The sequence below is a fragment of the Notechis scutatus genome, chromosome 1 (assembly GCF_049901735.1).
Source record: "Notechis scutatus isolate UNSWTSFEM ecotype Mainland chromosome 1, rNotScu1.2, whole genome shotgun sequence".
Classification (NCBI taxonomy): domain Eukaryota; kingdom Metazoa; phylum Chordata; class Lepidosauria; order Squamata; family Elapidae; genus Notechis; species Notechis scutatus.
Window position 1 is genome coordinate 89,322,511 of NC_142009.1, and position 26,212 is coordinate 89,348,722.

Genomic DNA, 26,212 nt, shown 5'->3' on the forward strand with positions numbered 1-26,212 from the left:
GCAGCAGAAATTTGGGGATCAATTGTAGTCGTAAGAGCATCAAGTATAATTCAGATTTGACTATGGGTTCAGGAACATACCCATAGAGACTGTGAATGGTCCTGCATGTGTTTTCTAGGAAGCTGTTTATAAGGAAACTGAAGGGGGACCATTGAATTTTATTTCAAAGGAACCTGTTTATGAACCTTTATTCAGTAACGAATCTGAAAGGACTTCAAAAGTGACTTCTCAGACTAAAGTTACCCATAAAGCAGTTAAAATTAGAAACCCTGCAACACTACTTTCCTATCTTTTACCCAAGAACTTAAAAATAATAATCAATGAATAGCAAAAAATATAAAAGATCTATAAAAGCACCTAGCGAAACAAACCCTGTTATGGTGAGAGATAATTATGTTGTCATTTTCTCAGGTCTTGCCACTTGCAGCTATGAAGAGGAAGCAAGCTTGAGAAAATGTCATAGCGTAATAATATCAGATCCCACTTTTGTTATTGTTAACAGTACACAGTTGGGGGGTTTCCTTTAACATCTGTCTCCAGAATTATACAAATTTTCAAACAAGTCTTCATATGCCCTGATATCCATCTTTGTCTTTTGAACTCTTTTTTTTATGTTTATTTTTTGCAGGCAGCTGGGTCTTCTGGAAGAGGTTGTGTGGAACTCTGCTTTAGTAGATGAGCAAATAGATCTCTGGTTCATTCTTCATCTGAACCTTTGTTAACCATGAATAACCTTCAGATGTCCCACCATGTCTTGACAGATGCAAACTAAACTGTTCAGAGACATTTCCTGCCATGAACAGAACTGCTTGACAATTACTTTTTAGCATAGAACTACAAGAGATCTGATGCCTGCAGCACGACTATGTGGAAAGTTTTCACAGAGGAAGAGACATCTGTGAAGTTAGAACAGCTGTGGAAAAATGGGAGCACCTGAACTTTAAAAAGCACAGCACTGGATACACTTCATGTGCCTGTACAGCTTTCAAGTGAACTAGTACCTAAGACCTTTGGTGACAAAATGGACTCTGGAGATATAGCTGTAGGGCAAAATGCTACCTCAAGAACTGGAGAAGCAGCAAAAGTATCAAGCCGATGGAGGCAAGAGCATTTGGCTAATGTGAAGATGGGTAGCCTGGAAGGTCAGGCCCAAATGGATCCAGAACACATGGGAAGCCCTGCGTCGTCTCAGCTCTTTAGTTCTGGGAAAGGAGTGTCACCAAGCAATGCAACCCAACAAATCACAGACAAGCAATACCCTCAGCAGCTTCCAAGTCCGTACTCCTGTCCACACTCGCTTTCGTTTCCACAGCCATCATTGCCACAAGGTTTCTTGCACAATCTGAAGCCGCGGCAGAGCCTGGAAGGCCACAAATGGCAATTTTCTGGCCCTCTTCAGCCAGTTGCCTCTGAGGACTTGTTTCCTTTTCATGTGCACGGCCATAGTGGAAGTTTCTCCAGAAAGAAAGTGTCCAATCTTAACCCTGCTTATAGCCAGTACTCTCAAAAATGTATAGAGCAATCCTCAGAAGATGGTTACAAGAAAGAACATAAACCCAAAAAGCCTGGCAAATACATTTGCCCTTACTGTAGCAGGGCTTGTGCCAAACCTAGTGTACTTAAAAAACATATAAGGTCCCATACAGGGGAACGACCCTACCCTTGTGTCCCTTGCGGTTTTTCATTTAAGACAAAAAGCAATTTATACAAGCACAGGAAATCCCATGCCCATGCAATTAAAGCAGGACTAGTCCCTTTCACTGAATCTGCTGTATCTAAGTTGGACCTAGACAGCAGTTTCATTGATGTGGAAGCCGAGATACATTCAGATGGGGAGCAGAGTACGGATACAGACGAAGAGACGTTACTTATTGAAAGTTCTGACAAACTGAGCCCAGTTCCGCAGATTCCATTGGACGTTGCAAGCAGAAGCGCCTTTCATGCCTCCCTAGAAGAATCCTTGGGAGGCCCAATGAAAGTCCCTATTTTAATTATTCCCAGAAGCGGGGTACCCTTGCCATGTGAAAGCTCCCTGCATGTTGGGACTGACAATCTGCAGAATCCATTGAATACTAAGTCTGACGACTCTCACACAGTTAAGCAACGCCTTGCCTTAAGACTGTCTGAGAAGAAAGGACAAGATGCTGACCAGTCATTAAATCTACTGAGCCCACATAGTAAAGGAAGCACTGACTCTGGTTATTTTTCACGCTCGGAAAGTGCAGAACAACAGATAAGCCCACCAAATACCAATGTGAAATCTTACGAAGAAATCATCTTTGGAAAATTCTATAGGATTAATCAAAGGACTGCACAACCATTAGCGACAGCCAATCAAGATTGTAATTCAATGGGTAGAAAAGGCAAGATGGAGCCACTACCTTTTGTAAACCCTAGATTAGATATTAACTTGTCTGAAGAGCGAATGTCTCCAAATAATGAAGCACTAATGGACTCTGGCAACATGAGCACTATGAAAAATAGCCAGGTCTTTGATGACTGCAGTTCAGAATCCAAACAGTTGCAAATTGTTACATCATCCATCAAAAATGAATCAAGCCTTTATCCAGGAAGTCATCTGAGTGATGCATCTCTGCTCCGAGAACCCTCAGCAGATACAAACCCACTGATTAGAAGCAATTCCATGCCCACATCATCTGCAACTAACTTGAATGTCCCATCATCTTTAAGAGGAAGCCATTCATTTGATGAGAGAATGACGGGTTCAGATGACGTGTTTTATCCTGAAACTATAGGAATACCACATCAACGAATGTTAATAAGACAAGCAGCCTTTGAACTTCCTTCATTGCAGGAAGGACACTCAGATTCGGAGTATCATGGACGAATGGGGAAGAACATTATGGTTGCTTCCATAAGATCACCCGTTGGAGAAAAAGGGCCAGGCATGAGAGAAAAGAAATTGCCAGCAGGCGAGAGACATATTTATGAGGGTGACTCTTCTGGAAAGCACTATAGAAAGTGGGAAGACTATGGGATTCTGAAGCAAAGCTTCAGTGGGTCAAAACAAAGTGGAGAATTCTATACTGAAGCGCCTACACAGTTACAGGCAATGTCTTCCACATATGGCATTGTATTTGAAAATCGAAAGCGTAGGATCCAAAAAAGTGTTGGGGATGAAGAAGACACACCATCATTATGCAGTGGGGTTAGTAGCAATGCCATGACTGGTGACTTTGACCCTAAATCGCAAACCCAGGATGGACCAAGGAGTGGATATGCCATACAAAGCCATGATAGTGCTGCTTATTGTCATTCAGAGCGGTTTGAGATGTGTAGACCCCATTTACAATCATGCAGTCCAACCACTAGTTTAGAAGAATGTTCTTCGGCTGCCGATCAAGAAAAAGCTGCAGAATCTCTGAGCAGAAAAGGAAATGTAATTTCTGTGATTCAGCATACAAATTCCTTGAGTCGGCCAAATTCATTTGAAAGATCGGAATCTACAGAGCTTGTTACTTGCCAGCAAGAGAAAAGCTATTTGGCATCTGAAAGTTTTGAAAGTGAGGTTGCGGAATTCCCAATGAGCCCAGAGAGAGTCCAGCAGATAGACAATGCCGATGTTGCTAGCAAACAGCCTTCCTCACTGCAGCCTTTTCAAACCTACATGCAACCGAGGCTGGTTCGGCAACATAATATACAGGTCCCTGAAATCCGTGTCACCGAGGAGCCAGATAAACCTGAAAAGGAGAGAGAGGTCCCAGTGAAAGAGCAAGAAAAGCCTGCAGAAGAATTCCAGTGGCCGCAAAGAAGTGAAACCTTGTCCCAGCTCCCAGCTGAAAAGCTACCGCCGAAGAAGAAACGCTTGCGTCTTGCTGACATGGAACATTCCTCTGGAGAGTCCAGCTTTGAATCCACGGGAACTAGCCTTTCTCGAAGCCCTAGCCAAGAGAGTAACCTGTCTCACAGTTCTAGTTTTTCAATGTCTTTTGAACGAGAGGACAGTATCAGGTTCATAACCTCAACTAAGCAGGACGAATTGGTCAAACAGTCTGAATTTTTGACTGTCCCAGCTGGTGCTTACTCTCTTTCTGTCCCTGGACATCACCAACAGAAAGAAATGAGGCGCTGCTCATCAGAACAGATGCCCTGTCCTTATCCTGCTGAAATCCCTGAGATAAGAAGCAAATCATTTGATTATGGGAATCTGTCTCATGTTTCTGCAGCAGGAGCACCTCCAGTGGCTTTATCTCCAGTGAGAGAAAGGAAGAAATGCTTTTTAGTTCGCCAGGCTTCCTTCAGCGGCTCCCCAGAGATTTCCCAGGCTGATACAAGCATGGAACAAAATATAAAGCAAGAGCAAACAGAACATGGACATACTAGTCTTCGGTCTTCCCAAACTCCTTGGTCCTATTCCTCCTTTTCTCTTCCTTCAGATGACTCCAGGAAGCAAGCTACTGGTTCCTGCCCTCCACGAAGCACTAGTTTATCGCCACTTTCCCACCTCTCGGTCCCCCAAGCACCTTATATTCTAAGCAAATATCCAGCAGAACAACAGCATCTATTTGCACTGCAAGAAAAAGTTCCCTTTTTTCCTATCCACAGTACTATATTGCAGTTCCCCTACCCATCTGTCTGCATGGTTCACTTGCCATCTCAGCCCTTGTGGCCTTCAGAAATGTCACAGACCCCCTTTCCACATCATTTTGTACAGCAGCTTCAAAAATCTTATTCTAAGCAACCTTTCCCAATGGAAAGCCACCCAGGCTGCCACCTGGAATATGCTCAAGAGCATATTCGAAAGAAACCTGATTATGTATGTACTAAAGAGCAACCTTACCAGCGTTACTCAGGAACATCTGGGCAGTATTCTAAAAATGCACTTGCAACTTACCAGCCAGATTGTAGCATTAAATCAACTGATACCTCTTCTGAACAGCAGCTACAGGTGAATTTTGAAACCCAGAATATTGAACCTGTTCAGTCATTACCGGGCACTGTTGTTCCTGTTAGACTCCAGACCCATGTGCCATCGTATGGTAGTGTTATGTACACAAGCATTTCCCAGATTCTTGCTCAAAGCAGTAGCTCTGCTATCGTCATCTGCAAAGTAGATGAGACTCTTTCTCAAAGGACATTAGCAACAAGTTCATCCATGCACGGAATAGGCTTTAACCTAGCACAGATGTTAAACCAACATGGAGGGCTGGAAAAATACCCCTTGTGGAAAGTACCACAGACTCTTTCACTCAACTTAGACTCTTCTATCCCATTATGTTTGACCTCCAGTTCAGACACTGCCTCTACTCTAGGTGGAAACAAGCGTATGCTTTCACCAGCAAGTAGCTTGGAGCTCTTTATGGAGACCAAACAACAAAAGAGAGTCAAAGATGAAAAAATGTATGGACAGATTGTTGAGGAGCTAAGTGCTGTAGAACTCACTAGTTCAGATATAAAGAAAAGTTTTCCCAGACCACAAAAGCCCCAGCTGGTTAGGCAGAGTTGTACCACTGAGTCAAAAGAGAGGGGCCAGTCTCCTTTGCTCTGTTCCCCATTATCGTCATCATCTCAAGACTTGCCAGCTACCAAACCATCTCCCGCTGAGTCTTCTCCATTAAACAAGGAGAAGCTTCCCAGTTTTGATTCTGCTTCACCTGGGCAAAAGTCTAGTGGCACCTCAGAAGGCAGGGAATCCCCAGAAGAACTGGATGTGGATGAAACATCCTCAGATATGTGCCTAAGCCCACAGAGGTCTTTGGTATCTTCAGGAGAAAGTCAGATGGAAGACCAATCCAAACCACAAAAATTGCCATTTGGTATGCTGCTACAAATGGCTTCTCAACCAAGTGGGAAAGCAGTGACCTCAACAATTCTGCTGACAAATCTTGCTGACATCCAGCACATTTTGAAATTCCCTAGTTTGCGTACTACTACAACTGTGAGCTGGTGTTTCTTAAACTACACAAAACCCAGTTTTATTCAACAAGCAACCCTAAAATCATCTGTTTATGCTTCATGGTGCATTAGTTCCTGTAACCCAAACCCATCAGGACTGAGTACAAAGATTACCCTTGCACTCCTACGCTCCAAGCAGAAAAGCAGCACAGAAATCTATACACTATCTCCAATGCATAGGCCTGGAATAGGAAAGCTGACATCATCAAGTACATGGAAAGAGTTTGCTCAGGTAATCAGCAAATTCTTAAAGATCTATGGGTTTTAGTTAGATTTTCTATTCAATAGAAAAATGCAATGCATGAGAGAAATTTTAGCATAATGTTTATAGAATGGTTTTCCAACATATTAATGAGCTTGTTGTTTCATTCTAAGAGAATTTTTCAAATCTATGAGTAAGAGTTAGTAAGAAAGTGGCATCATGATTATGGATTGTTTCTGAAAAACCTTGTGGGGATTTAACATTTTCCAATTATATTTTTCAAAGGAAATGATTCCAGAAGTTCTATTTTAGAAGAAGAAATTGCATCATCACTAACTGGCTGTAAAACATAAAACATTAATTTCAAGAGTTTCATAATGTGTCAGTTGTTGCATTAACTGATTTTCTGCATCATTGAACACTGATAGTTTTTTAGAGCACAAAATACATTGAATTTTAATAAGTGTAACAAATTTTGAACAATAGGGTGGCCTTACTACTTTATTTTTAAGTGGTGTTTTTTTGCACCCGAGTACCTTCAGGAAAAACATCAATAATTAATTTACACTGTTGGAATTATGCATGTCATACAATTGGATATCAGTGCTTTCACTTTCATTTTCTTATTGGGCCCAATGGCTAAAGAAAATGGAATTAATGTTGGATTTGGACCATGGAGATTCAGGTTCAGGGATTAAAAAATTCATTGAGTGACTTTGGATCAATCAGTCAACCTCTGCCTAATCTATCTAATGAGATTATTGGGAAATTTAAATAAGAAAAAAAACACCACATAAACTACCAGGAAGAAAGGGAGATAAAAATTCAATACTGTAGCTAAAGAATAAATAAAGCAAGCTTAAAATAAAATTATATAGAGGTTTCTTTCCAAACTTAACATGGGAAGGTGAATCTGCATAACCATGGTGTGGCAATCTAACAATTTACAGGATGATAAGATCTGGGATATAAAAAAAGCAGGGCATCGAGTTTTATTTGTCTTTGGTTTTAAACCTAGTGGCAGTGCTATGTGGATACTCGTCATCCCTGCCCTCACAAAGCAAGGTGTGTGGACCCTAACGTCACCTGGGATTTTCCAGCGCATATAAAGTCTATTTTAATTGTAATTGAAGTACTTGTTTTTGTCCCAGGAGATTGTGGGTTTATTTATTTATTTAGCAATTAATAAATTCCTAATATATTGGGTTGGGGAGATCAAAGGTAGTTGGTCATAGTTTGTTGCCACATCACTACCTTTTGAACTATAGGCAGAGAAACTAGTGTGTCTTAACCACACCACCCCTGATGGGCTGGATGGCTTTGAGGAGACCATAATGACTTGAAATGCCAGTGGTCATCAATTGACTGATTTTGATCGTCTAGTAAGTCTTGTTTATCTTTACTTTTTATGTATAACTGGCAACATAATATACTATGTTTACAATATGCTGAGGCATTTTTTTAAAAAAATTCTGCCTACCCCTTTTATTCCTTGAAAAATCAAAAGATCTAGTTAATTGGCTTCCCGAGTTTTCAGTTAGATGTAAGACCTAATTGTGACTTAAAGCATTTACATTAATGTGGCACCAGTGCAGTTATTCTGTTTATGTATGTTGTGTTTATTCTATGCTTCAAACATTTTCAGCAATGAGTGACATTTTCCCATCTTTCTTTTTACAGATGAAACAGGAGCCATTTTTTGTATTTGGCAGCAAGTTTGAAAAGAAAGTTGCGGGGAATGTTGTCAAAGAACGAATTAAAGGAGACAGCCATGGTGATAAAGATATTGTAGCCAAACAAACTGAGCCAATGAGAATTAAAATTTTTGAAGGCGGGTAAGAAATATGGAATTGTTGTTTGTTCTGTGTTACTTTTAAAGACAAGAGCTAAAGTATTGTTCTGGGTGCTCATGCTTTTGTAATGAAATCTCAGAGTATAATCAATTATGCAACTTGATAATTGAATTGATTAGAAGTTAAACAAGGTCCCAATTTAAACCTCATGAAAACTCTGTACAGGCTATTTTGAAATCATGAACAAAAAAAGAACAAGGAATAAATAATCACTGGAACTTCTGCCATGTCCCATTTTTGAAAAAAAATATACATCTGACATCTATGTAATATTGTATGACCTTACACACTTCATTAAAACCTCATGTTACATTGGAAACCTCTGAGATATCTTCAGGGTTTGTCTTTGGTACTTATAAGATGGGTATTCTGAAAGAATGACACAAAAGTCCCCTTGAGATCATGCAACTAATGATGGAACTCTTTGCAATATAAGGGGTTTTTATAAGGCTATTTTACTGTTAATTCCGTGGTGATTTCAACTGAATTTGCCCAAACTTCTGAAGATGGTCATTGACTTATCACTGAAGAAAGGATAAAGTCTACTGATGGTAGTAATGTCATAATTTAACTTCTTGTGCCAGATGATTAGAAAGGACATTGTAGACATGGACAACTGACTGAGCTTGTCCAAAGAAGTCCCAGGCAGAGGAAGGGATAGACTTCAATTAAATCTTTCTTCTTTTGGGCCGCTCGCTGTCTTTCAACTTAGAAAGAAGACAGTGGCAAAAACAACTTCTGAAAAATGTGGCCAGAAAAACTGAATGGATTTATCCATGCAATCACCAGGGCTCAAAATTTATTTGAAGGTCCATATTAAATAATTTAAATATTAAGAAAGAAGAGAACAAACCGGAATTAGCTAATGTGAATGTTCTCTTTTGCATTAGAGAAAAGATATTGGCAAAGAAAGAGTCTGTTGAGAAAGCTTTTCCAAATAATCTTGAGCTGTATAATTTGGGCTGAAATATGGATTTTTTTATAGGTTATAGTTTATGACCAGTGCTTCAGAACTCACAGAATTCTTTGGAAGCCAATTGAGTTCAGATATTGCATAGATTAAGCCACAGGATTTAAAGTCTGAATTTATTACAGTCATCCGTGGGATCAGAGGACTTTTGAAATAATTTAAGCCAATATTTTAATCAAATGAGTTGCATGCAACAGGTCTGTTGAAATCAAGGCAGATTTAGGAAACTCATCAGTTTAATAAGCTTAGTAGATTATCTTCTGGATCCTGTATATCAGGAGCAGCTCAGTGCTAGAAATGGAATAAGATTACAGAATATAGCATGTGTAAAACCAGAGGCTGGAGAACTGTAAGAGAGATCGACAATAATGTATCACTAATGTATGTAAAAATTACAAACAGACAAGGTGCAAACACCTGTCTGTTCAAAGAACGATATAGCATCAGTGTGACAGCAACATTTAGTATTTAGTATTTAGTTTACTTTATTGTCATTGCAGCTTGTACAATGAAATCAAACATCATCTTCATGACCATGACCATGACCATGAAAATAAACACAAGCACACATCCTTCACATATTTAACTGGAGGTATGACACCACTCCAACACTGCACTATACAGCAGAATTCAATAGAGTTACTGCCCTGGGATAGAAGCTGTTTTTCAGCCTATTTGCCCTTGTTTTTATTATTCTATACGGTCTGCCAGATGGTAATAGTTCAGAAAAAGGGTTCCCAGGATGAGATGTATCTTGAGAATGTTTTGAGCTTTCTTAAGGCAGTGGGAGCTATAAAGCTCTTCCAAAGAGGGGAGAGGGCAACCAATGATCTTCTGGGCAATGACATTAACCCTCTGGAGTGCTTTCCTATCTGCCACTGTGCAATTGGCAAACCATACAGAGGTGCAGTATGTTAAAATGCTCTCTATGGTGCAGTGGTAGAAGGTCACCAGCAGTTTCTCATTTCTCATTTCTCTCATTTCTCATTTAATTTAGATATTGGTCTTCCAAAAGGAAATATAATGCAATGCAATGCAATGCAATGGAATGCAATGCAATGCAATGGAATGCAATGCAATGCAATGCAATGCAATGCAATACAATACAATACAATACAATACAATACAATAGTGTGTGTGTGTGTGTGTGTGTGTGGTCACATTTTAGCAGTGATAAAGTTTTAAAAAAGGTAATACCCCACCATATGTCCCATATAATAGGGGAAATCTTGCCTTGTGAGGAATTGTCTACTTGACAATGTTTTCAAGAGGATGATGAATTAGACTAGATGGAGCCAACAGAGCTCTTAGCTGAAAGGCCTTTTTGGATCATGGCCAGACATGACCTGTATGTCATTTTCATCACTCTTTGTTAGTAAAATAAAAATGTCTTAAGCTAATGAGAAACATTAGCTTTGTAGAAGAATAGAATAGAAATACTCTGCTTTGCTAGTCCTGTTCATTATGTGTCCATTCTAAAATTTAGCAAATTCTACAATTTTTTCAACAGCACAGTCTTTTTTCTCTGGTTAAAGATTGTCAGGAAAATCATCCTGCTTTAAGGGAAATGGGGATGTACAAAATTGTAGTGAAAGTTGTTCACATTGTCTCCCATAATGAGATAACTATTGGCAATGTAGACATCCTTTTAGAAGTTGGTTGCCTTCAGAAATGGGGGGAAAAAGGGGGTCAGATTGGTGCAGTTTTTCTAGACAGGAATAGTGGATGCATGTACTTTTATTACCTACCAACTATCATGATTTTCTTGAGATCTCTCAACTTTTCAGAATGTGGTCCTTTTACAAAGTCTTGCCTTGGAAACACCACAGATCCCAAACAGCATCAGCAATAAATTTACTTGTAGAGTCTGTTTTGTTTTTCTTTCCTCCTAGGGATTCTTGGCACTAACTTTATCAGTGGGTGATTTAGCATCCTCTTGATAAAAGGGTTACCTTCCACCACCCCACTCCAGTTGATTAAGAGCAAAGGAACTTGATAGTAGCACAAATAACTACCAGCAGCCATTTACGGCTAGAGTTCATTTTGACTCCAGGATCCGGCTTTTGCTTAAATGATGGTTGGAAGTAAAACAGAGGGATTTGTGGGCAAGTCTTAACTATTTTGAGGAAATAAACACATTCTGGTCCCATCCCCACCCCCCACCCACCCCCATCCCCCAAGAAGCTGCTGCAGAAAATGCTATCTGGTTGTCTTTTCTCTTGTTTGGTTCTGTTCCTGAAAGGGTGCAAGCTTACTATTCTCTTACATGGGAATAAGTCTCACTGAAATCATCTGAACTCACATTCTGCAGAAGAATGTATAGGATTGCATTGTGCAGTTGGGAACAAGTTATGCAAGCCGCGTTTAGGCAAAAGTATGCTGTGGTTTTATAGTATATTGGACAGAAAAGGAAATGCCTGGAAGGATAAATTCTTTCATGGCAAAGTTATTCTTTGCTTCTCTTTAAGAAGACTGAAAGGTATCTGGAGCTGGCTTATAGAGGTGTGATGTATGCCATTGATGTCCATCCTGATTTTGGAAATGTTTTCTTATCTACTATCTCTTTATTTACCCTACCTTTGGCCCAGTCAGAGTTAGCCTATGATCTTCAAAATCTTTCCCTGAACTGGGTATGAAAGGTTCTCTTTCCCTGACATAAATATGGAGTAAACATAAAGAAATCATTGTTTGGATATCTTATTTTGCTGATCTGTAGGAGAATGATCCCTTTGGAATTTTGAGAGGGAGGGTATATGTGATTGAGGGGTATCTTGTGCTGTGTGAGGGTATGTTAAAATAACTATGGCTCACTTTCTGATCTGGGAATACTGGAAGGTTTAAATTTCATGTCTTTAAATATGCATTGAAAAAAGCAAAACAATTTTATTTAGGAGTTCACATTTGCACACATCTGCACATTTGGTATCTGTGTAACAGTTCTGGCTCAGCAAGAAAAGAGGGTCACTGAGCAAAGGTCTAACCTCTGTAAGAAGATGCATACAGTGAACATTTATCAAATATCTGGTCATAATCAACATGATACTGACATATGAAAGAATTCTTTTTGGTTTTATGGGGGGAGAGGGAAGATAGCCTTCAGTGGACCATAAGATCTTTTTTTTTGCAAGGAACAGTGCTGTGTGTTACATCAAATACTTATACTGAATATAAAATAATAGATAATAGATAAATAATAATATCTGTTGTTAGATCCTCAAACCCCCAAAACTTTAACCTTAAACTGTCTACCGTGGACCTCACTCCATTCCTAAGAGGTCTGTAAGGGGGGGCGTGCATAAGTGCACCAGCGTGCCTGTCCTACTGTTCCCATTTATTCGTACTCATTTATGTATATATTTATATCTGTTTATACTTATATATTTACATGTTATGTTCATACTTATACTTGTTTTCCAATACATGCTTGACAAACTAAACTAAATAAAAATAAATAAAATAACCATGAACATAACACAGATTTGCTCATAGTCCTGCTGTGCAAATGCACAAATGTGTGGAAACTATCTAGAACACAGGGGTCAAACTTGCAACGTCATGTTGCTGTCATCTGGTGTTTTGCAATGGTTTTTTCCCTTCGGTGAGCTGGGATGGGTGTGGCTTGTGCATGATGTATCAGGCCTTGAGCCGCCAGTTTGACACCTCTGATTTAGAATTTCCTATGGAAATTTTTTTTTATAATGCCTCAGTAGGGCCTAAGCCTAAAAATACTTACAGGGTTGCTAGCTTTTAAGAAGGCTTTAAAAAAAAAGTGGGAAAGGAGAAAATTCATTGCCCACCTTCCTCAAAATAGGTGTTCCTGTTCAGACATGACTCTCTCTGTGTGCATGCGTGCTTTTGAGTCATTGTTAACTTCTGGCAACTTCCTGGATTAGTTCCTGCAGTTTTCTTCATATTATTTATGGAAGTGGTTTGCCATTGTCTTCTTTCTAGGGCTGAGACAAATTCTCTGGCCCAAAATCACCTAGCTGAACGTGAGCCTCAAGAAGAACTAGATCTCATAATCTCCTCATTTCTAGCCTAGTGCCTTAACCATTACACGAGACAACTCTTTTTCTTATTTGAAGGAGTGCCTTAAATTTTGTAGTAAGTTGTTTTTGCCTTGAAAAGTAACATTTTTGTAATACTTCAACGAGATACAATCTTTGTGAATAAAAATGGCCAGGTGGGTGTTTCCTATTTCATTCTGACTTTCTTTTTACAGATATAAATCAAATGAGGATTATGTGTATGTCAGGGGACGTGGACGTGGAAAGTATATTTGTGAAGAATGCGGAATCCGTTGCAAGAAACCCAGCATGCTGAAAAAGCATATCCGGACTCATACTGATGTACGGCCTTATATATGCAAGCTGTGTAATTTTGCCTTCAAAACAAAAGGTACCCGATCAGTTTTATTTTATTTTATTTTATTTATTTATTTGCTGGGCCGGTGACAAAATGTCTTCCTGTTGCTCTGACTTCCATCCTTCAAAGTGTAAGAAAAGTTTTCTTAAACCAAGGGAGCTTTTATTACTCTCAAGGGGCCCTCCAGATTCCCCCTTGCCAGCCAGCCTGATCTCAGGAGCCCACAACAATTGTCACCTTTTATTTCTAAAAACGGGCCTTCATGAAATGCACCACTCCTATTTGAATAAGAGATTCAAGGTTTGATGTGTTTTCCAGGGAGCAAGCCACTCTGTCTAACTACGTTCAGAAATATGGGGTTCGACCCAGTCTATCTGTCTGCAGAGGAAATATAGTGGGCGTACAATTACCTTGGCAATTACAATTATTAGTGGGCATACAATTACCTTGGCAATTTCTGCTGAAATTGTTGTGGTGAAAATATCAATTGCATCTAAGGGTTGTACATTTGCAGCAGCGCGTTGCAGAAATGGAACATTAGCTGTGCCAAGTGGAGAATTCCTAAGCTGTCTTTATGATGGGTCAGTTTCACAATTATTAATAATGTACCATTTCACAGACTCCGGGTGGGCTCCTCTCTCCATGCTGGCATGAATTATGGATGGAGATCTACTAGCACATGTACATGGGTACTCACTGCCACAGGGGAGGAGAAGCAGCTTCCGTTTAGCATGTCTGCAAAAGTCTACAAAGCGATGCCAGAGCTGTGTCTTTAATCGATCCCTCCTCCCTTTTAAAAGAAAATAATGCCAAATGCCTAATTTATAATGCTAGAGCCATTGGTGGTTTACTCCTGTGGCTAATGGCAGTGGGGAAATATCTACTCTCTATATATGTACAGAGGAGGAGAAATCTGCTTAATTTTGCAACCTCTGAGAGTTCAACCTCTCAGCAGCATTTGATATTATAGGCCAGGGCTGTCAAACTCCCGGTCCATGGGCCGGATACGTCATGTGCTGGCCACGCCCATGCCCGGTTTAGTGAAGGGGGGAAAGTCCCAATACATCGCGTGACGATGCTGTGATGACGTGAGTTTGACACCCCTGTTATAGGCCAACCTTCCCAGGGTTGGTATACACATCTGGTATATCTCAGATGTGCTGAGATACCGGGGAGTTGTAATCCAACACATCTGGAGGTCATCAGACTGCAAAAATCTTCTGTAAAAGTTGATACTTTCACATGCTTAAAGTGTTACATTGAGACTAAATAGTGTGAAGAATCAGCAAATATCTGCAGGGAGGATAACACAATTAACAGAACTGTTTATGAACTCATTTTTTTCACATATATCTGATTGTTAATTATATTTCAATAAGAATTTGCAGCCTGTTGTAAAAGTTAGTCTAGTTGCACCTCAAGGACTTGCAAATTTATTCAGGAGTAAGTTTTCATGTACTTGTGTGTAAGGAAGTGGAACTGAATTTCTATAAAATCCTCTTCTTCCACATCCCCATTGGCTTGTCCCATATTGTTGGATCTCCTCTCTGATTATCCCAGTTCTGTGGAATTAATTCCCTGCTCTCAGGAACATAACTTCTTTGGTAGGCCCTACAAATGCCTTTTTTAAAATAGGCTTTTTGGCTGCTGGATTTGGTTGAGCTATATACTGGTAGTTATCACCCTTAAAGCCCTATACGTCTTGGGGCCAGGCTATTTTAAGAACCGCCTCTGCCCTATTACATCTATCCAGATTAAGGAGGGCTATTTGGTGGAATCATGAAAAAGGGCCTTCTCAGTAGGTAGTCCTTCTTTATGGAACATTATTTTCCTGAAGTAAGGTTGACTCTCAACTGCTGCTCTTCCAAAAGGTCCTAAAAAACCTGAATGAAGACGTTTTGTTACTGGGGATAAAGGGTGATTTTATTTTCTTATGGGTTTTTATTACATGGTGGATTTTTTAATGTTGCAAGCTGCCCAGGGTCATTAGTTGGGCTAATAAGTAATATATGTTTAATAAATAAATAATAAATAAATACATCTAGTTTTAGTATGTCTAACCATAAACTCTGACAGACTTTTGATAAGATTAATAAATAAAGCAATCCACAAGGTTAGACAATAATACATGTGTTAGTCTCAAAGATGCCAAGCAATTTTTGTTGGCTATATATTTGTTTATTTATTATTCAGTTTATATAGCTGCCTGTCTCACTTTCTTGACTCTGGGTGGCTTACAATTAAGTAATTTAGATATCAGAGGCTTGCAAATGGGAAAACACCTTGTGGAGTTTCTGCCAAGTATGTATGTCCTCCTTGTTCAATGCATTCAGGGTCAGAGGTCAGAGCAGCAGCTGCTTTCTTTCTTTTTTCTCCTTTCACTAATGTTTTTATAGTGCAGTCATTTTTTTCTAAAAAGACTCTTCTACAAGGTATCATATTAGTTACAATACAGGACTAATACGGGAGTGCTGTAGATTCTGATCAATTTTAGGGAGGAAACTGGAAGGACTTCGATTTTGCTAGATCCTTTGAAGCCACATTTAATACTACCCTTCTTCTCCCCTAACCATTGTTGAAATAGAGTAGAGGAGCAAAAGTGCAAGAGGTTTTTTCCTTGCCTTGATGAGGAGCTATGGTGGTAGAATTCCTTTTTTTAACCCATTAAAAGGGAGATCCAAAATATCCTACCTGAGCCCACATTATATGATAGTCCAAGTATGCACACCTGGTCAGTTCTAGATTAATCATTTGTTTCCTCCTCTTTTCAGGGTGGGAGGAAGAATATTTATGTCAGATGGTAGAATTGGCCTGACGTCTTCCATTTTTTGCTCTCAGTGTCAACCTTAGTTTCACATCTCATTCAGACAATTTAAATGCCTATCTGTTTCCAGCATTTGGTGCTGGTAATCATGGTGATGCATTATTAACAATAAAAATAGGGGAATAAAAATAAAATTTAGATTCAGTAGTCCTGAGTATTACAGCTTGGCTGTTAAGAGAGAAGAGATGAAGAAACACTTGCACTTCTATGAAATCATTCTTGCTGAAATGACATTTATATAAATTGAATATGTTTTATCTCTGTCCAGTTCATTAGTTCTATTTCTAGGAAAAGATGGGAAACCTCTCTTCATGAGAGTCAGTATGAATTCTAAACTGATGCCAACTTGTCTGGTTTATCTTTGTGTTTTCTGCAGGGAATCTGACAAAGCATATGAAGTCAAAAGCGCACATGAAAAAATGCCTGGAACTGGGGGTATCGATGACATCAGTGGATGATACAGAAACAGAAGAAGCAGGTATGTGATTGTTAAGAATTTTATGTTTTCTTCTTATCAGCATTAAAGCATTGAAAATAATGTTGGCTTATTGGTTTGGAGCTTACAGAACTTGAAAGGTTATCTTTTTGTCTTCTCTCATCTCATTCTCTCCCAACCCACTCAGGTCTACAACTACCGTGTTTCTCATATAATAAGGCCGGGTCTTATTTTTTTTTGAGCCCCGAAAAAATGGCTAGGCTGTCTTTTTGGGGGTGACTTAATCCCCCCTTGCATCTTCAGGCGGGCGGCAACGGCTTGGATGTTGACCTCGGAGTTGGTGGGGCACTTCGTATCGGGGTCAATGCAGGCAGCACCATATCCGGTGTGCAACAAAAGTACTTCCTAACGGCAAGCCCCCCACCATTCCCCATTTCGCATGTTTTAATATAGGCCTTAATTTGTGGGGAGGGGCTTAATTTCATTTCATGCCTATAAAACATGCTGGGACTTCCTATTGGGGGAGGCCGTATTGTTGGAGAAACAGGGTAGTTCTAGCACACAATATTCTTAAAGGCTGACATATTTCAAAATGGTGTGAATTTTTTTGGCACCGCGCATTGCTATTAAAATTTGCCTCACTTTACATAAGGTATCTGAGCACCTCAGCTCTGGGTTTCTTTAGCAGGAGAAAAATATTAGCTTAGGCATAACTTAGCGGTATAATATGCTTTTAAAGGCATATTACTGGATAGCTACGCTAGCACAACTCTGCTTAGATATAACCCCAATCAACTTAATCCCTTGAAGCGGGTATATAGTTATTAATCAAGTATTTGAGAGTCATATAAATGATCAAACGTCATGAAAATTTGGTTCTACTCCAAATTTATACAATTTTGCAAATAGTTTCAGAGAGGCATGGAAATTAAAAAGGTTTATGCATTTGATGGCGCAGAGAAACATCCAAAGTAGAATTTTTACCCATATATTACTGAAAAGCATCTGTCTGTATCATACTGCAGTGGGAGCTTTAGGCACAATCAATAACTTTGTAGGTAAAAAAGATCTGCAGGTCAAGTTCAGTTTTGACGAACATGAGATGAGATCTCATATGACTTATTGATTTGTTACATTATTTCTGCATATGACTTATTGATTTGTTGCATTATTTTCAGAAAATATGGAAGATAACCACCAAGAAATTGAGAAGAACAATCTGACTGGCACATCAACTGAGCATCAGTTCTCTGATGCTGAGGAGTCTGATGGAGAAGATGGAGAAGACAATGATGAGGATGATGAAGACGATGATGATTTTGATGATACTCTTGGAGACTCCACGCCCAAGACGAGATCTCGTAGCACTAGTCCCCAGCCGCCCCGATTTTCGTCATTATCTGTGAATACTGCTACCACACCTTATGGGGGCTCTCCTGAGAGTGCTGTAGGACATTCCTCCTTGATAAGTTATTTGGTCACTTTACCTAGCATTCAGGTTACTCACCTCTTATCAACAAGTGATTCTTGTGATGATTCGCCAATGACAGAATATCAAAGGTTTTTCCATAATAAAAGTACAGATTCTGAACCTGACAAAGACAGACTTGACATACCTAGCTGCATGGATGAAGATTATATGATTTCCTTGGAGTCCCACTCATCTCCAAGAGATCTTTCATCATCCAGCCAACAGTCATCCCCTGGGTATGATTCCTCACCATACAGAGATAACTCACCAAAGAGATATTTAATACCCAAAGGAGATCTGTCACCTAGAAGGCATCTATCACCAAGAAGAGAGATTTCACCTATCAGACATATTTCACCAAGAAAGGAAGCTGTCCTAAGAAGAGAGTTATCACCACGCAGAGATGCTTCTCCAAGACGGCATCTGTCTCCGCGGAGGCCAGTTTCTCCTGGAAAGGATGCATCTTCTCGAAGAGAAATGTCCCCACGAAGAGAAAGGCGATATATGGCCTCAATTAGAGCAGCATCACCCCGAAGAGGCTTATACCATAACCCATCATTGCCCTTGGGCCAGTATATGCAATCTGAATCGCTTCCCCTGGGACATTTGGTAAGTTGAAAATAATGTGGAAACAGGCCACCTAAAATGATTGTTACCAAATTAAAAAAAAACAAAAACACCAATTTTAACATTCTTTCTTTTATTATGTCAATTGAATTCTGAGTTAATGGAAACCGGACCCTTAGGATTGGCTTAATTGCTAGGATATTGGTTTTGGTCGACAGACAATCCTTGTATCTTGATGTTAATCAGAGAGACATGAGGCCCATAAACACTCATTTTTGCCCAGGTTGCTTGTTTTTTATTTGCTTCTTCCCTGTTATTGCAGTTTCCTGTCCCATGTCCCAGATCCTTCCTTATCTACCGTACTAGTTCCCGTAGGGCTTTTTGGAAGCTTTGATGGAAAGGAGAAGCAATTTATTTGCTGTCTTTTCATTCATGTATAGTGGGATCTTTGTTCTATTTATTTAAATGAAGAATTGTGTCAACTCATAAAATATTTCTATGCCTGTTTTAGAGTTGCCATGAACAGAAGAGGGGGAGGGGGGAGAAATTTGAAAGGGCAGTGCAGCAGTTTGGAACCGAAAGTGCATTCCATTCTTATCTTGCAAAGATTATAACTAAGCTACCGGAATTTCTGCCGTGCAAATCTCTAATTGGAGAACGTGATTGATGACTCTTGGCTATGAACTTTCATTGGAGATTATGAATTATGATACACCCAGAGGGGTGGGGGAAAACCAGGGTCAAGGGTGACAGTAAATTACTTGTCTCAGAATCGGCTTTATACAGGTCGTGCTGACATGTTAGCTCCTAATAAGTCCTTTGAAGTTTTTGAAGCTTGGCTCGAGGCTCATGATTTAATTAGGGCAACTGCCGGAATCCTGACAAATTGTCTTCTTTACATGGATGAAAACTGTAGAACAGAAGTAACCTGGGACCCCAAATGTGTCCTGTAATTAATCTTCTTGTGGAAACCTCTGACAAGAATCACAGATAGTTAGTGAGTGTCAGTGGCATTGGAGGGAGAATTGAGCCCCAAGGAACTCTAAAGCAAGAGAAATAAGCTGGAATTCCGCCCTCCGATATCAACTCTTAGCAGCCCACAGAGGAGCGAACAGAACTATTTCAATTTCATGCTCATCTCTCCCACCCCCTAAGCCAATCCAGAAACATGGCATTAAATAATGCTGAGAGTTTAAGGAGGGCCAGAATAGATGCACCGACTCTATTTTGATCCCACCAAAAATAATCAGCAAGTGATATAGATGCGGTCTCAATAATCAGGCCTAAAACCCAACCAGAAAGGGCCTAGATAATATGTTTCCTCCAGGTCCCTTCGGAGGTGCAAACCAATCTCCTTTTCAACAAGCTTCCCTAAAAAGGAAGAAATGTGTATAGCCCATAGATCTGGTGATGGTTTCTTGAAGTGGCGATAGACCATTCCTTCCTTAAGAGCAGGATCATTTATTTCCTGAAAGATGAATTTGCCGCTGCTTGGATCCAACCATATGTCTCCCAGGATGCCTTGAAGGGTCAGAAGAGATTTGGATCTATTACATATGGATGGATTACATATGGAAATAATATCTTTATTTGGCCAGCTGAAGATTTAGAAAACAGTGTGTAGGTTTTCAAATATGAACGTCCTTTGCTTCTTAAGGATAATTCTCACATTGTGTCAGAGGTAAATCTAGTGGTCTCTGATCCACACTGTCTTCATTTTTACTTGGTGCAGCCTACTATATATCAGAGATATTTCGTTTCATTAAAGACTTCTCTATGGCAATTCTCAAAATGTTATAACAGCAGTGGTTAACTGTCCAGAAATTAGGATGTGTTAGAGAGAAACAGTAAGTTCAAATACCAACATGAATAATTGTATTACATTAAAAAAACATGTGAAATCAGCTGTGTTTTAGATAGAAATGATTAGATGTATGAATAATTGCTCTGTGTGGTTTCATGCTGGTCAGTGTGTATTTTTAGAACAAGCATCCTTAATTTTTTTTTAATTTATTTATGCTTAAACCTAAATTCAAAAGTACCTCCCCCCACAAAAGTAGTCAGAAAATAAATTAAAACAGACAAAAATTCTGAGAGTGCACTGCTTGTCATACTTGGGTTGTCAACTCTAGCTGCAAACAATCCTGCAGATTTCTGCTACCTCCCCAAAATGTGTGCTGTGACACCCGTAACAAAAGTTTGTGTATATCCTTGTTCAAAGATATTTTCCCAAACCCTTCTTCCCGCAGAAGCATCCAAAAAGAAGGCGAAATAACTATCGGTAGGATAGGGTAAGAGATCAAGTAGAGTAACATTGGAAAGAGTGGGAGGGATTAATGAACGGACAAGGTAAATAGATGAGAAAGAAAGGAGAGAGATACACTAATTAGTCATAAGAAAAAGAGTTACAATTCAGCAGGCAAAGCAGTGGCTAGACTTCAGTGACATCACCTTTGCAGCACTGAGGCCAGAGGTGGTATTCAGCAGGTTCTGACCAGTTCTAGAGAATCAGTAGCGGAAATTTTGAGTAGTTTGGAGAACCGGCAAATACCACCTCTGACTGGAGATTTTACAGTATCCTTCCCTTGCCATGCTCACCAACCCGTAGTAAAAATGTTTGAATCCCACCACTGACTGAGGCCTAGATATTTTTTTATTTGAGATATTTATTTACGAGACCTGCCCCACTGTTTTACTGCAGGGAGGGATTACTCAGGGTCTGTAATCTATCTAAGGTAGAAGGAGTAAACCTGTTGCCTTCCAACATCTGGAACACCAAACCTGATTTCATCAATTGCTCAATGGTGTACAAGCTTAAATAGCTTTATTACAAGCTATTATTATGTACAAGCTTTAATATTACAAGCTATTATGTACAAGCTTTATTAGATAGTTTTGATTTGTATGCCACTGATTATTTGTATTTTTCTTGCTTTTGTAAGCTCTCCTTTGGAAAGGGATGATTTATTTATTTGTTTACAATGTCTTTTAGGCCACTTAAGTCATTTGACTCTGCGGTTTAGAGTAGCAGCATGCAGGTAGTCCTGGACTTACAACCATTTATTTAATGTCCATTCAAAGTTTCAATGGCACTGAAAAAAGTGACCCATGACCATTGCAGCATCCCCTCAGTCACGTGATCAAACTTGGGGAGCTTGACAACTGGCATGTATTTACAATGGTTGCAGCATTCCAGGAACCTGGGCTTATCGTTTGCAATATTCCTAGGAAGCTTCTCAGAAGCATAATTAATGGGGGAAGCCAGATTTTCTTAATGACCACATGATTCACTTTAACAACTGTAGTGATTCACTTAACAACTGTGGCTAAAAGGTCATAAAATGGGGCATGTGTCACTTAACAACTGTCTTGCTTAACAGTGGAAATTTTGGCCTCAATTGTGATCTTTAAGTCTAGGGCTACTTGTGCAGTACAGAATATCATGATAATTATCAAGTTATCAAATAATCATGATCAACATAAATAATAAATATAAAACTATGAATAAATAACTTTTGTTATCAACATTTGCCTGCAGGTTTCTCAGTGAATTGTAAAGTGATCCCCTCCTCAAATTCTTCATTAATTATTTGGGAAAGAATTGTGCATCTAGCTTCTTTCTGAATCATACAGTTTGCGAAGATATCCGGGATTAAAACTGTGTAATGGTTGAATATGTTCAACCTAAATAAACTCCTATCTCACTCAGTGTTACCGAGCATTTAAAGGAGTGATTTGTTTAAATTTTGAGATTTCATGAACTACTTCATGTGTAGTAGTTTCTTAAAGTAACTTTTGTAGCTCCTTTAGAAACGTCCCTAGGAAACTTCCCCAAAATGAAGCATTCAACTCTAGCCTGCCTCATTGATTTTGGGTTTTTGTTTTTGTTTTGCGAGCATTTCAGCCAGCAAATTGACAAGACTATGTCCAGATATTTTTGTCTTAGGATGTAGTGTGATCTTTAATCCTAAGTATACTTGGTTAGGGTTGTCAAAGTGCTGTAGGGAATGAGTGTTTCACCAAGCTGTGAACACGAATGGTGTACTTCCCCTCTCCGAACCTGGAAGCTGTTGCTGATCTTTGTTTTTGTCTGTTTGCAGAATTCAAGAGCAGGATTGTTGGAGGCACCGTATTTCAACTTGCCTGGAGAAAAAGGCATTCTGGAGCATCACATCCCTAACCTGTTTCCTGAGGGTCCTACCGACTACGTCTTCAGTCATCTTCCACTACACTCCCAGCAGCAACTTCGTGCGCCTATCCCTATGATGCCCATCGGGGGCATCCAAATCGTCCATTCGCTACCTGCAGCCCTGTCTGGTTTACACACTCCGTCCATCTGGTCTCTCTCCAAAGAAAGTTCTGAGGAGAAGCAGTGGGAGTCTTGCACTCCTTCAAAGCACCAGGAGAGGCGTGCCTGTCCTCCCTCTTTGCATACGATGGCTCAAGGCAGCGCATCGACTTCCGAGTTGCTGTTGATGAAAAAGAGCACTTCGGAGGAAGGGGGGGTCATGGAGAGGGAGCAGGAAGAAAACCTACAGACTTGTACAAAAGCCATAGCCTCTCTCCGCATTGCCACAGAGGAAATCCTCCGTGGGACGGAGCAAACAGAAAGGGATTCCGAGCCCTTCCGGAAACCCTTGGAAAGTGCACATTTTAGCATGGAACACTTTAGTGGCTCTGAGCCAGGCCAGATCTGTGCCTCAGCCACCAACCCTGACTTGCACAGCAGTGAAAAGGACCTTTTTGGTACATCACAGCAGACTGTAGTATCTCATTCCACCTTTTACAGCAAAAGCAGCGTGGAGGTTAGACCGTCGTCAGTCTACCCAAGTAGGAAAGATTCAAGCACACAGGAAAGGAGAGAGTCACCCTCTGAAAAAAGCAAACCACAGTAATCTCCGACGTGTGAAACTTGTTGACTCCCCACATCCCTTCCCCAGTGATAGAAGGAAGTATTTGAATTTATAGCATGCCAGTTCTAAGTTACAGTAGTTTGCTATTATATATATACTTTTGTTGTATCAAAAGAATTGAGTAAAACTACAAGTCATCATGAGCCTGACCAAAATGAAATTTCAAAATTCTTATTGGGTCTGGTACTTTTAACCTGTACAGGTGTTTGTGCCTTTTCTTTACTTTTGCTTATATTCTTATAAGCATTTTTTAGCAGTAATTTGTACATATTTTAGAATTTGTGTATCTGCTTTGTAATAAATGTAATTTCTTTCTTTTTTGGGACACTTTGACCTAAATGATGTAAAGCAAAAAACAAAAAAAGCATCAATATATATGTGAGGTTGCACTAAAATATTTTTATATGATTAAAAACTGAACAGCTTTTATGTACAGCTCTGATTCTGTAATACTAATATTTATTTACTTTGTTTCATAAATTGTACATTTTTTCTTAATGTTGCGGGTTGCTTTTCTATGTGAAGCATGGGATTTACTGTTGCATTATTAGAACAAAAATGTATATTGTAAACAAGATATTTAAACTAGAGTATCTTATTCTGCACTTATGCATTAGTTTAAAAAAAAATAAGATAAAAGGATGTATCAGTCCATTCTTTACTCTTGTAATTTTTTTTTGTCTCTTGTTTGCTGGATCAACTATAACTTAAAAGTGCTGATTGTGATTTTAAAGAGATAGTACCGTAAAGCATTAAAGTAAAACCATGTGCTATTGTGAGTTTTTTCAAAGCTTTATAAAACAGTTATAAATATATTAAAAGTATTTGGTCTTATGTGAACATGTTGCTATATGCTCCTTTAAAAAGAATATGGGAAAACATTCCACCCTGTGTAAATATATGCAACTTCAAAAACTGGTGCAATTTCATATCTATTGTGTGAATGCTTAAAAGGGTTCTTCCCATTTCTAGTGAGGGTCAGTGAACAATGGGATCTCGACTAGAAGAGAAGCAAGATCGGGTGACAGAACATCACATATCAGTATTGAAGTGTCTTTAAAACAAGAGCAAGGAAAACTGGCATCCTTAGTCTTGATTACAGAGGAATCAAACTTCTACTCCAGATGAGAAAGCACAGGTTGGTCTGCACAGAGCTTAAATAATCGGCTGGCCCGACAGCTTTTTAGTCAGTGCTGGGCACTGAATGCAGGAGACAGAGCCATGAAAGCCACAGAGCTGGGGGGGCGGGGGGTGTTCCATACTGGTTGAGAGCAAGTAACCGAATCATATGGCCAAGTTATCTCACTTCGGAGGGGTAGTTTGGGTTACAGAAAGGGAATGGAGAGAAATAGTTGTTCACAACTATTTGGGGACAGACATTCTTCCTTGTTGGAAAAAAAACCTCTTTCATATTGACAGATCTATCTAAGAGGAAAAATCAGTGGGAAAAATCAAGATTTAGGGCATTTATAGCATTCAGTTGTCTTGGGAGAAGTTTGGGAGGAACCATTCCTTACATGTTTAAAGGTATGATGGATACCCCCTGATATACACACATCTACCAACAACAACAACAGAGCTGGGTTATTTTCTGTGCTATTTAGTGGATTATAATTCTGTGAAAACACATTTGTATATTGAATTGCAATACATTTAAGGAGTGTTGTTTAAAAAGAAATAAATATACAGTTACATTACAGATCTAGTGTCTAGTTTTCCTGTGGTGTTTTGATTTGCTCCCCAAGTTATCAGCTGAAACGCTGACCTGCTATCCTGAATTTGTCATTTTATTTGCAAGGCTACATCCTGGAACTCAGAAGAATTATCTCCAACTAAGGAACTGGGCAGCGTGTTGCCTAGAGGTGTGTAAACTGATGTTACACTTTGTGAGCACAAAAGCATATGTAATATATTTAATTTGCATATAGCAACAAACTACTGGCTTTCTGCAATTTTTCAAGCTATTACAAAATTATTGCAGCTATATTTAATACTTCATTTTTTGAAAGAAAGAAAAAAATCACCCCTATTCATTTCCTCAGCTCATCCAAACCTGAATGTATGCCACTTGACTGAAAGATCTTCCTAAGAGATAACTCTGAAATAACCAACAAATCAACATAGTTGTAGTAAATAATCCTTACAAGAGTCATAGAACCAATTGCTCTAGCCTCCATATTGCTGAATTACAACTTTTCCTATCCCCAATAAAATTGGGCCGATTTAAGGAATGATTAGAATGAATTTCAGCAATAGTTACATCATCTATAGAGAAAATAAGAACAATTCTGTGTGGAAAAAATAACTCAAAGATATGGAAAACTTCACACAAATTTGGATGTCAATAATGCAAGTCCTTTTAGTTCATTGCAGTTTTAGCACATATATGGCCAAAGCAAGCTAAATTTAAGATGTGCAATTCAGAGTCATTTGAAATTCCAGTACATACTTCAGTATACAATTGAGCATGAATTTAAACCAACAAGACACTTGATTCTTTATAGCATATTTAGGCCAGCAAAGTATGTAAGTGGAGACTATCCCAAAGGTGCTTTTTCAGGAGGCAACTGGGCTTTCTTGGTTTTTCTTTTGAAGACCTTTCGCTTCTTATCCAAGAAACTTCTTCAGCTCTGACTGGATAGTGGGGAATGGAAGGACTAATAAGCAGAGACTAATTTCTGGGATAGAAAAGATG

General features: G+C 39.3%; 1 protein-coding gene across 9 annotated transcripts in view; it reads left to right on the top strand.

The window, feature by feature from the left end:
* The window catches only part of HIVEP2 (HIVEP zinc finger 2), a 154,490-nt gene extending 129,274 nt beyond the window's left edge, over positions 1-25,216 (top strand). For all 9 annotated transcript variants that reach the window (XM_026666192.2, XM_026666193.2, XM_087970625.1 and 6 more), the window contains 6 exons: positions 629-6,148; positions 7,799-7,953; positions 13,164-13,339; positions 16,507-16,608; positions 17,745-18,646; positions 22,705-25,216. In XM_026666192.2, coding sequence (XP_026521977.1) covers positions 1,022-6,148; positions 7,799-7,953; positions 13,164-13,339; positions 16,507-16,608; positions 17,745-18,646; positions 22,705-23,499 — 7,257 coding nt within the window. In that variant the 5' untranslated portion in view covers positions 629-1,021 and the 3' untranslated portion in view covers positions 23,500-25,216. The remainder of the gene's footprint in view (positions 1-628; positions 6,149-7,798; positions 7,954-13,163; positions 13,340-16,506; positions 16,609-17,744; positions 18,647-22,704) is intronic.
* The last annotated feature ends 996 nt before the right edge of the window (positions 25,217-26,212 follow it).